General features: G+C 48.5%; 1 protein-coding gene across 1 annotated transcript; it reads left to right on the plus strand.

The window, feature by feature from the left end:
• The first annotated feature begins 9,128 nt into the window (after positions 1-9,128).
• Positions 9,129-10,939, plus strand: SOWAHD (sosondowah ankyrin repeat domain family member D). The gene has a single exon (XM_053581115.1). It carries the CDS (start codon positions 9,402-9,404, stop codon positions 10,374-10,376), a length of 975 nt encoding a protein of 324 aa, XP_053437090.1. The 5' UTR covers positions 9,129-9,401; the 3' UTR covers positions 10,377-10,939.
• The last annotated feature ends 1,025 nt before the right edge of the window (positions 10,940-11,964 follow it).

An 11,964-nucleotide genomic window follows, 5' to 3' on the forward strand; every position in this document is an offset into this window, starting at 1 on the left:
TCCAGGTTAATACGAAGGATGTAAAGTCTCCATTTTGTTTTTAATAGCTGAATAGTATTCCATGGTATACATATACCACACTTGTTAATCCACTCCTGGGTTGGTGGGCATTTAGGCTGTTTCCACATTTTGGCAATTGTAAATTGAGCTGCAATAAACAGTCTAGTACAAGTGTCCTTATGATAAAAGGATTTTTTTCCTTCTGGGTAGATGCCCAGTAATGGGATTGCAGGATCAAATGGGAGGTCTAGCTTGAGTGCTTTGAGGTTTCTCCATACTTCCTTCCAGAAAGGTTGTACCAGTTTGCAGTCCCACCAGCAGTGTAAAGGTGTTCCCTTCTCTCCACATCCACACCAGCATCCGCAGTTTTGAGATTTTGTGATGTGGGCCATTCTCACTGGGGATAGATGATATCTCAGGGTTGTTTTGATTTGCATTTCTCTAATATATAGAGATGATGAACATTTTTTCATGTGTTTGTTAGCCATTCGTCTGTCATCTTTAGAGAAAGTTCTATTCATGTCTCTTGCCCATTGATATATGGGATTGTTGGCTTTTTTCATGTGGATTAATTTGAGTTCTCTATAGATCCTAGTTATCAAGCTTTTGTCTGATTGAAAATACGCAAATATCCTTTCCCATTGTGTAGGTTGTCTCTTTGCTTTGTTATTGTCTCCTTAGCTGTACAGAAGCTTTTCAGTTTAATGAAGTCCCATTTGTTTATTTTTGTTGTTGTTGCAATTGCCATGGCAGTCTTCTTCATGAAGTCTGTCCCCAGGCCAATATCTTCCACTGTTTTTCCTATGCTTTCTTTGAGGATTTTTATTGTTTCACGCCTTAAATTTAAGTCCTTTATCCATCTTGAATCAATTTTTGTGAGTGGGGAAATGTGCGGGTCCAGTTTCAGTCTTTTACATGTAGACATCCAGTTCTCCCAACACCATTTATTGAATAGGGAGTCTTTTCCCCAATGTATGTTCTTGTTTGGTTTATCAAAGAAAATAAAATTTTTGTATATACTTTATAATACAATAGTATATTGGTAGAGTAATACACATATATCATATTCTCAGATATTGAGAATACCTGTTCAAAATGTTTACTATAGGAGTGTACAATAAAAAAAAAAAATCAGGCAGCACCCATAGCTTAGTGGGTAGGGCACTGGCCACATACCCCGAGGCTAGCAGGTTTGATTCCGGCCCAGGCCAGCTAAAACAACAATGACAACTGCAACAACAACAACAACAACAACAACAACAACAAAATAGCCAGGCATTGTGGCGGGTGCCTGTAGTTCTAGCTACTTGGGAGACTGAGGCACGAGAATTGCTTAAGCCCAAGAGTTTGCAGTTGCTGTGAGTTGTGACGCCATTGCACTCTACCCAGGGTGACAGCTTGAGACTGTCTCAAAAAAAAAAAAAAATCCGGAGATTTTTCCAATAGTATCTACTTTTTTTCAGAGATGGAGAGATGGGGTCTTGCTCTGTCACCCAGGCTGGAGTGCAGGGCTGTGATCATAGCACATTATAACCTCAAACTCCTGAGCTCAAGGGATCTTCCTGCTTCAGCCTTGCCAGGAGCTAGGACTACAGATGTGGACCACCATACCAGCTTGTTTTTGGTAGAGACAAAAATCTCTCCATGTTACCCGAGCTGGTCTCAAACTCCTGGGCTCAAGCAATCCTCCCAACTTGGCCTCCCAAAGTGCTGGGATTATAAGCATGAGCCTCTGTGCCTCACCTGTTTTTAAGCATCATGAATGTAATGTGCTTAGCACAGTGCTTGGCATACAATAAGTTTTCAGTGAGTGCTGGCTTTTATAATATCCTCTCTCTCTACAAGGCAGTGTGTGTATATATGATATGTATACATACAGATAGATACAGATGTATTAAAGGCAATGTAACATGATGGTTAAAAGCATGAACCTTGGAATCAGGCCAAGTTGGATGGGTTCCCTGCCACTTAACTTGCTGAGTAAACATGGCCAATTAACTCCACTAGGCCTTAGTTTCTCATTAGTCTCCTAGAGTTGTGAAGATTAAGGGAGACAACCCACTTTTGTGGCCACAGCTTTATTGAGATGTAATTCCCATACCATATAGTTCACCATTTTAAAGTGTACACTTTAGTGGTTTTTAGTATATTCATAAGGTTTTTCAACTATCACCACTAATTCCAAAACATGTTCAACACCTCCAAGGAAACCTATACCCATTAGCAAGCACTCTCCATTCTCCTTGCCTTGATAGCCCCTAAACTACTTTCTTTCTCTAAGGCTTTGCATCTTCTGGTCATCTCACAAATGGAATCAGAAGTGACTTTTGTATCTGGATTCCTTCACTTAGCATAATGTTTTCCAGGTTCATCCATGTTGTAGCACGTGTAAGTATTTCATTCCTTTTTGTGGCCATATAATATTCCATTATATGGATATACTATATTTTGTTTATCTGTTCATCTGTTGATAGGCATTGGAATTGCTTCTGCCTTTAGGCTATTGTGAATAGTGCTGCTACGACCGTTCACATATTTAATGTTTGGCAGAAGGCCTGCCAGTTACCCAAGTGTTCAGTGAGCAGTAGGTAGCTGTTACCATTATTACTAGAGAGTGCTACGTTGGATGATTTGGGGCACAGGATGTCTGGTTGTCAGAAATGGAAGGCTGGCTCAGCGCCCGTAGCACAGTGGTTATGGCACCAGCCTCAGTGTATGTGGCGGGTTTGAACCCGACCCAGGCCAGCTAAATAACAATGACAACTGCAACAAAAAATAGCTGGACGTTGTGGTAGACACCTGTAGTCTCAACTATTAGGGAGGCTGAGGCAAGAGAATTGCTTAAATCCAAGAGTTTGAGGTTGCTGTGAGCTGTGACGCCATAGCACTCTATGGAGGACGACATATTGAGACTCTGTCTCAAAACAAAAAAAAAAAAAAAAAGAAAAAAGAAAAGAAAAAAAGAGAGAAAGAAATGGAAGGCTGAAGGCACCAAAGATAACATTCACTAACCGCACAATTTGAAGAGAACTGTCCTTGCCCACTGTACCCAAATGTACAGTAAGGCAGCATGACACAGAGGCACAAGCACAGAGTCTGCTCTGCCACTTTCAAACCGTGTCACTCTGGCAGGTAGGTCATTTAACCTTTGTGTGTGGATTGGATATAAATCCTGTCTTGTCTACACACCTTACACAGGCTTGCTGCCTGGGTCAAAGAAATAATTAAAAATATTAAAGCACTCTGAAAACTGTAAGAGATCATGGTTCTGAGCTTTACATACAGATGTCAAGTTTCCTTTTCCCTTCTCTTCCCTTCCCTTCCCTCCCCTTCCCTTCTTTCTTTCTTTTCTTTTATTTATTTATTTTTTTATTTTTATTTATTTATTTTTTTTTGGGAGAAAGAGTCTCAAACTGTCGCCCTGGGTAGAGTACTGATGGCATCATCATAGCTCACAGCAACCTCCAACTCTTGGGCTCAAGCCATACTCTTGCCTCAGTTTTTCTATTTTTAGTAGAGACTGGGGTCTCGCTTTTTGCTCAGGCTGGTCTCGAACTCATGAGCTCAGGCAATCCACCCACTTCGCCCTCCCAGAGTGCTAGGATTACAGGAGTGAGCCACTGTGCCCGGCCGCCAAATTTTTTTGGATAAAGTAAGGAACCACTTTGTACTGCTCACCATCCTCCTTCTCTCTCTGGATTGTTCACTTTCTCTTCAAGATGACACTGAAGCTTTCTCACCACAGCCCCTGGTGCTAATACCTCCTTTCTTGCAGCTACTTAAAGGCCAAAGGTGAGCAGCCTGTTGCAAGGTAGAATTTCACAACAGCAAAGGGCTGGAGAAGCCTCTGTCTCCTCAGGCTGAAACCTGCGCGGCTTCTCTGGTTTTCTCAACCGCTACTAGGCTAGAGCGCCCTCATGTGTCTCCACATGGTAATACTTTAGGTCTTTTCCAGGATGTGACATTCTTTTAACCGCACCATCAATAAAGTGTGTAATGGAAAGTTTTTTTTCTCATCACACTTCAGGGCCCATATTTGACCGCTGGGCTCCAGTTAAGTCGTTCCAGCTCAAGTCTCAGGCACGTTTCCAGCTTCCATTCAAGCCTAAAGATTTCTTCCTGCTCTCTGCCTACCCCAACTCCTCCGTCATTTTGAGAAGTCCTAACCTCATGGCTCACATATGTGTCAACTTGGTCCTATCACCTTCTATTATTCCAAGATTACCTAGCTATCAAAATAAGATTGTAACTTTTTTCTAATTGAGTACATAAGGCTTTACTGAAGCCCTTGGTGGGGGGGAGAGTAATTCCAAAGTACTAGGAAAAGGAAAAAAAAAAAAGTTTACTAAACGTGGCTTATTCCATAGTCTAAATAAAACGTATTGAAAATGAGATTTCTTCATATAAAGCCCTGAACCTGGGAAGGGGAAAACGTCAACTAGAGACAGTACACACACACACCCCCCACATTCAAACATCCTTTCTTGCACGCACGCTCACACACACTCAGAAGAAAAGGAGCTTTCTCTCTCATTGAGAACCACTGATGATATCAGCACAGGGCTTTGGAAGAAAGGAAACTGACATTCTACATCCGGAACCTCAAGGATGTTCTATTCCCCCAATGGCCAAGGGTTATGGAAGTGTGAGGGACTTTACTCCCCATGTTCCATACATCCCCTTCTTACCTGTTTTGTACCCGTGGATTTTTTTTTTTTTTAATCCATAAGCTCCACTGGCAAACTCTACTGAGAACCAAGAATACATGAGCCTTTGGCTTCACCGGAGGTACATGTCCCTGAGAAGCTGCACGTAAATTAAATTTTTGCAGATCAATTTTAGATTCCCCACTGACTTTCCTGTAAGATTTCTGAGCTGCTCTCTCTTCATCCAGATCAATTTTCAATGTACGCCTAACACTTTAAGTTTCTCATCTGGAAAATAAAGACCAAGGAAACATTAAGATCTCTTCTAGTTCCAGTAGTGCAGGATCTAGTATATTTACAAGCAAATAAACCTGTAAATATATTATAGAGGCTGCTATTTGAAAAAGACACCAGGTATTACTATTTGCAATGCAAATACTCACTCTACATCCAACTTTGGGGGAGATCATTTCCAAGGGCTTGAGGGGGTTTTGCCCTACTCCCTTGGAGGAGTAGCAGATGTTTCAGATGACTGGCATTTTAGTTTTAGGTGATTTCTGTTATCCCTTCTGCTCTCCACTTCCTCTACCCTACTCCCTGATATCAAATTCCAGAGACTGTCTCTACTGAAATAGAGATTGGTGCTGCGGTTTGGGGACTAGCGTATGTAGCTGGTGACCTAGGGTAGAAGGCACTTGCTAAGTAAAGATGAAATGAGTTGCTAGGGAGGCACCATGGCTTTGGTCTGTGGCAACAGAGTTAAGCGAGGGCACGTGTGTCACGAGTTTGTGGCGCTGGTCAGACAGCTGCCTTTGCAGTCTTTGAACTGGAACCAGAAATATTATTAATTCTGATATGAATGAGAATTGCCTGCTTAATGGTGAGGAAAATTAATAGTCCAAGCATTCTTCCATCTTGCATTCTCCATACTGGCATTTTTAAAAAAATTTGCTACAGCTGTTTGCATATTCTGGAAGTATGTGTGCATGTGTGTGGTTTAGTGTTTAGAGATTTGGGGAAGCAGAGGGGAGTTTCCAGACAACGGAAGTAGCTGCTTGTCAGTCAGGGTTCATTTTGAAAATGAAAGCCTGAAAGCTTGGAGCCTGGGTCTGGGTCTGAGGAATCAGCGAAAGGAGGAGGTGGCTTTGAGCGGTGGCTTGGTGAGGAAACCACTTAATCACTATTTTCTCTCTTTTTGATGAATTAACCAAATCTGTGAGTTTTTTTTTTTTTTTTGTAGAGACAGAGTCTCACTTTATGGCCCTCGGTAGAGTGCCGTGGCCTCACACAGCTCACAGCAACCTCCAACTCCTGGGCTTAAGCGATTCTCTTGCCTCAGCCTCCCGAGTAGCTGGGACTACAGGCACCCACCAAAACGCCTGGCTATTTTTTTGGTTGCAGTTTGGCCGGGGCAGGGTTTGAACCCGCCACCCTCGGTATATGGGGCCAGCGCCTTACTGACTGAGCCACAGGCGCCGCCCCGTGAGTTGTTTTTGATGTCCTGCAGATAATAGTCTGGAGTAGGGATGCACTCACCACCCAACATACACCCACACAGTCACATTTTCCCAGACTGCCAAACCAGAACAAAGTCACAAGGTACCTAGTAAATGCACAAGGATAGTGTGACATAATTGTCCAAGAACGTATAGTTTAACTAGCATGTCAGAGAAAGGAGAGAGAAATGTAACAAAAGGAAGTCTATCCTGGGTGCCAAAGGAGTCATAGAAACAGGGCTGGAGTAGGAGAGGGATTGCTCTGGGCTGGGACAATCAGAGGAGACTTCCTAGAGAAGGTGGCAACTGAAGCCAAGCTTGACAGGCAAGGGGAACTTCACTGGACAGAAGCTGTGAGAAGAGGAACGCCAGGTAGAGGAGGACAAATTATAGATATGCTCAGGTTATAACAAGTCCACCCACTTGGCTAGAATTTAGGGCTTGTGTGAGTGATTTGCAGTTGATAAGCCTGGCTTGAATGCCAATCCTGTGCCAGAACAAAGACTATGGTGTCACACAGACCTGCTCTGCCACTTCCTGCTGAGTGACCTTGAGCAAGTGGCCTATTTCTAGGCAAACTGGGGATAGTAATGACACTTAACTCCAAAGGTCATTCATTGGGAAGATTAAAAGAATATATAAGGCCCATTGTGGCAGCTAACACCTGTAACCCTACCACTCTTGAGGGCAAGGCAGGAGGATCACTTAAGCTCAGGAGTTAGAGACCAGCCTGAGCAAGAACAAGACCCCTTCCCAATCTCTATTAAAAATAGAAAAATTAGCCAGGTGTGCTGGGTACCTGTAGTTTCAGCTACTTAGGAGGCTGAGACAGGAGGATCACTTGAGCCCAGGAGTTGGAGGTTGCAGTGAGCTAGGCTGAGGCCGTGGCACTCTAACCTGGGAGACAGAGTGAGACTATCTCAACAAAAAAAAAAGTGTTAACATATAAAGCTTCTAACACAGTCTCTGAAACATAGTAAATGTATGAAAATGAATTACAAACGTATAAGCTGTCATGAAGGAAAGCTCAAGATATTTAGAGCTCCTCTTTTTTTAGACAGTCCCACTCTGTTGCCCCAGACTAGACTCATAGCAACCTCAAACTCTTAAGGCTCACAGCAACCTCAAACTCTTAAGACTCAAGCAATCTTCTTGCCTCAGCCTCCCAAGTAGCTGGAACTACAAGCGTGTGGCACCAAGACTGGCTAATTTTTCTTTCTTCTTTTTTTTTTTTTTTTAGTAGAGACAGAGTCTCACTCTTGCTCAGGCTAGTCTTAAACTCCTGAGCTCAATCAATCCACGTGTTTCCTGAACTCAAGCAATCCACCTGCCTCAGCCTCCCAGAGTGCTAGGATTACAGGTATGAGCCACCACCCTGGCCAAGGGCTCCTCTTCAATATATGAGAGCCAAGGAGGAAAAGCCTCTGACACTTTCCACACTGGTGCCACAGGTGGGGGAATGGGCTGCCTTGGCCTGAACTCCCACCCCCCTTGGCCTAGACTGCTGAAATAGTCTCCTGGTTTCCTGACTCTGCCTCTCCCAGAATCATCGTTCTAGCACAACCTTAATCATGGCTGTGACCTTTCCTAGCTCAAGAACCTTCTATGGCTCCATCTTGCCCACTGACTGAACTTTTTCTTTTTTTTTTGAGACAGAGTCTCACTATGTCATCCTGGTGTCACAGCTCACAGCGAGCTCCAACTCCTGGGCTTAGGCGATTCTCTTGCCTCAGCCTCCCGAGTAGCTGGGACTACAGTTGCCCGCCACAACACCTGGCTATTTGTTGTTGTTGTTGCAGTTGTCGTTGTTTAGCAGGCCCAGGCTGGGTTCAAACCACCAGCCCCGGTGTACGTGGCCAGAGCCCTAACCACTGAGCTACCGGAGCCGAGCCCTGACTGAACTTTTTTTTTTTTTCTTTTTTGAGACAGAGTCTCATTAGTATGTCGCGCTCGGTAGAGTGCCCTGGCGTCATAGTTCACAGCAACCTCCAACTCTTGGGGGTCAAGGGATTATCTTGCCTCAGCCTCCCAAGCTGGGACTACAGGTGCCCACCACAACACCCGGCTATTTTTTGTTGCAGTTGTCATTGTTGTTTAGGTGGCCCGGGCTGAGTTCGAACCCGCCACTCTCCGTTTATGTGGCTGGCGCCATAACCACTGTGCTATGGGCGCCCCTCACTGAACTTCATGACATGGTGGGAGAGGGGAGGCAAGAACTACAATTTATTGAGGGAAGAAAAGAGCAAAAAGGACGCTCGTGTTAGGAGTTAAAAAGAAAAAATATTCTCCTTTTGTAAAAAGCCCTTAAGCTCTGAATTTGTAGACAGCAGGTCCCTCAGGGAGAGAATAGGGTTGCATATCTGAAGAGGGCAGGGGGCTCCCTCAGAGTAGGTTCAGATTTAGCTATAGCTGCTTCTTCAAGCCAACCTGGAAAAGTTAAGGAGGAGGGGAGAACGGGGTGGAGAGCCGCGGGACAGAAGGGGAATACCCCTTCGCCGTGCCCGGGAAGATCTTCTGCCCCGACCGTGGTCTCTGCAGGAATCCCGGGCAGCCCCGGGCGCAGTGGGGACGGTCAAGGTGGTATAAAGGGCAGGGCAGACGAGCCAGAGTCACAAGGAACAGCCGAGCCGCCTTCGCGAATGCTAGGCGCGGGACAAAGGCGGCTCCGGGACAAAGTGCAGGGAGACTTCTGAAGAGATAAGGAAGGACGAAGGAAGGGGGGCAGGGAGTCAGCGCCCCGCACAAGCATCGCTCTTTGCGGCGCCGGCCTGGAGCCCAGCTCAGCACGCCGAGGAAGGGGCGCCCTAGAGCCTCTTCACCCCAGCAGCTGCTGAGATGCTGAGAACAACCCTGGCTTCCAGAGCAGCCGGCCGCCTCCCGGCCCGCCCCCGTGCCCGCCCCTAGGCTGTCCGCGCCGTACCGGAGGCGGGGCTGCCGGGCTCACCTGGCCGTTTGGGGCGGGGCCGCCCGCGACCCGGGGAAGCTACAGTGGCCGCTGTACCCCGGGCGCTGGAGCGCGGCTTGCCCTAGGGACTTGGCCGGGAGCTCCCACCGCTCCACGCCCCTCTCCACCGCCCGCGCGGGGGCCCTCCCCTAGCTCCCTCCCTCCCTCCTCCTCTCCTTTGCTCCCTCCCTCCGAACCCAATTGCTCAAGCCGCTTCCTTCCCCAACTCCAGCGCCAGTTCCTCCCCCGGTGGGGCCCAGGAAGGCAACGAACGCTAGACAGCGGAACCGCGGCAGCGGTGGCAGCTGCAAGACCATGGCCCAGCTTCGAGGGACCGGGAACCCGGCACCCAAGACCTATCTCGCGCCAACCGCGCCGAGCCTGAGGAGCGCCCCGCTGCCCCGCCCCTCGAGAGCGGACACCGGTAGCCTGGGCGGGTACCGAGGCAACGCCGCCGCTGCCACCTCCACCTCCCGGGAGCCCCCCTCCCAAAGCGCAACGATGCTCTCGGGCCGCCGGCGAGGAGCGCTGCGGGAGTTGCTGGGGCTGCAGGGGGCGGCTCCTGCCAGATGGCTGTCGGAGGAGCGCGGCGAGGAGCAGTCCGCGGGCGGGCCGGGCGGACCGAGCGGACCAGGCGGATCCGGCGGCAGCGGACTGTGCCTGGAGCCGCGGGAGCACGCGTGGATTCTGGCGGCTGCCGAGGGCCGCTTTGATGTGCTGCAGGAGCTGCTGGAGGCTGATCCGGGGCTCCTGCTGCGGAGCGACCCAATCACGGGCTACACAGTGCTGCACTGGCTGGCCAAGCACGGGCGCCACGAAGAGCTCATTTTGGTGCATGACTTCGCCCAGCGCCGGGGGCTGCAGCTCGACGTGAGCGTCTCGGGCAGTGGCGGCTTCACGCCCCTCCACCTAGCGGCTCTGCAGGGCCACGACATGGTCATCAAAGTGCTGGTGGGCGCCCTGGGCGCCGACCCCACGCGCCGAGACCACAGCGGCAACCGACCCTGCCGCTACCTGCGGCCGGACGCGTCCCAGAGTCTGCGGGAGCTGTCAGGGGCCGAGGACTGCGAAACCGTGAGCCGCAGCAAGCGCAAGAACGCCAACAACAACTGCAGCGGCGCCGCTGCATGGACGCTCAGACGGATCCCGAGCGCGGTTGGCGCGAAGACCGCGAAGACAAACACAAGAGCAGCAGGGCTGGCAGCCGGGGAGAAGGACGCCACGGGCAACCGCGTGGCGCAGATTCAAGGCCTTTTCCGCCAGCTGTTCCCCTTCTTCCAGGACCGTTGAGGGCAACGGAGACTGGAGAGCTCAGAGAGGCCGCGACGCTGCTGCGCGGCCTCGGCCCTTGGTTGTCCCGGGTTCCACCCAAAGAGAGGCGCCTCAGACGCAGCTTGCCCCTGCAAGGAGCAGACCACGTCGGGGTCCAACTCAGGTACCTGTCCCAGGTCTCCTGCCAGGACTTGGGGACTCGGGCATCCCCTAACCTAGAGAGCCCGCCAAAGACCAATCTGGTCTGGCACCCAACCCCAAAGCTGCTATAGAACTAAGTAGTTAGGAGCCCAGAGCGCGGTCCTGCTTGAGAGAGGGAAAGTTATAGCTGCTAGTAGCCATTTCTGAGCAGGTGGAAAAGCTGAGTTTATTAGTAAACATTCTCTAGAAGAATGACTGTGAACCAACGATGCAGAGGAAACGCCTAAAACTCTGCCTGCCTGACTCGGTCTTTGATGGGTCTTGTGGGGCATGTAGTGTCAGCCCCTGGCAACCTGCTCCTCAGACCACGAGGCCTTACCGGTACCTTTCCTAATGTAGAGCGATGACTTCTTAAGTTTATTAAAGTGGAATATGTTTTCCATTCACATGAATCTTAGTGCCTGTTTTTTTTTTTTCCTATTAACCACAGAGGAAGAAGCTGTGCATGTAGGCAGGGAAGAGGTCACTAACCCACAGCCAAGAGCCAGGAATCTAGGGCAGGCTCTGGGCCTCATTCTCAGAGCAAATGGCCAGAGCTGTGCACTGAAGTTACTACTGACACCTTGGCTGGGAGGGGAGACACACAGTTCACCTGTCTCAGGACCTCTTTGGCAACTAGGTCTGGCCTTCGGCACCAGTTTCATCCGAGAGGGAATGTCATATAGGTGAAGGGCCCCAGGGGGGTAAAAGGGAAAATCTCCTAATTTACATTTCTGATATTTCATGGTGAGTCATGTAATGTACCTTGACTTGTGCCCTCTAATAAGACACACCTACTGGTACTTTTTTCCAAGATAGGGCTTTCCTTATTAGCATTAAGTTTAATACATAAGTTGTACTTTGGAAAATTGACCCCATTCAGAAATAACATGAGTTAAATAGAATACAGGAGGTTAACTCAGCCTGAAATGAGGGAAAAGCAACTGATGGCTAGAGACCCATGCTGCCTTGGAGAAAAAGTGCATTTTTCTTTTTTATTGTTGGGGATTCATTGAGGGTACAAGAAACCAGGTTACACTGATTGCATTTGTTAGGTAAAGTCCCTCTTACAATCATGTCTTGCCCCCAAAAGGTGTGGCACACACCAAGACTCTCCCTCCCTCCTTCTCTTTCTCTGCTCTTCCTTTCCCCCACCCCTCCCTCCTTTGAGAAAAAGTGCATTTTAAAAAATACTATTCTGGCTTGGTGCCCGTAGCACAGTGGCTACGGCATCAGTCACATACACGGAGGCTGGCAGGTTCAAACCCGGCCCAGGCCAGCTAAACAACAATGACAACTGCAACCAAAAAAATAGCCAGGCGTTGTGGTGGGCGCCTGTAGTCCCAGCTACTTGGGAGGCTGAGACAAGAGTATGGCTTAAGCCCAAGAGTTTGAGGTTGCTGTGAGCTGTGATGCCATGGGACTC

This window comes from Nycticebus coucang, chromosome X, assembly GCF_027406575.1.
Source record: "Nycticebus coucang isolate mNycCou1 chromosome X, mNycCou1.pri, whole genome shotgun sequence".
Lineage (NCBI taxonomy): Eukaryota > Metazoa > Chordata > Mammalia > Primates > Lorisidae > Nycticebus > Nycticebus coucang.

What these genes read in the sequence shown, in the direction of transcription:
- SOWAHD (XM_053581115.1), top strand. Translation starts at nt 9,402, where the DNA reads ATGGCCCAGCTTCGAGGGACCGGGAACCCGGCACCCAAGACCTATCTC.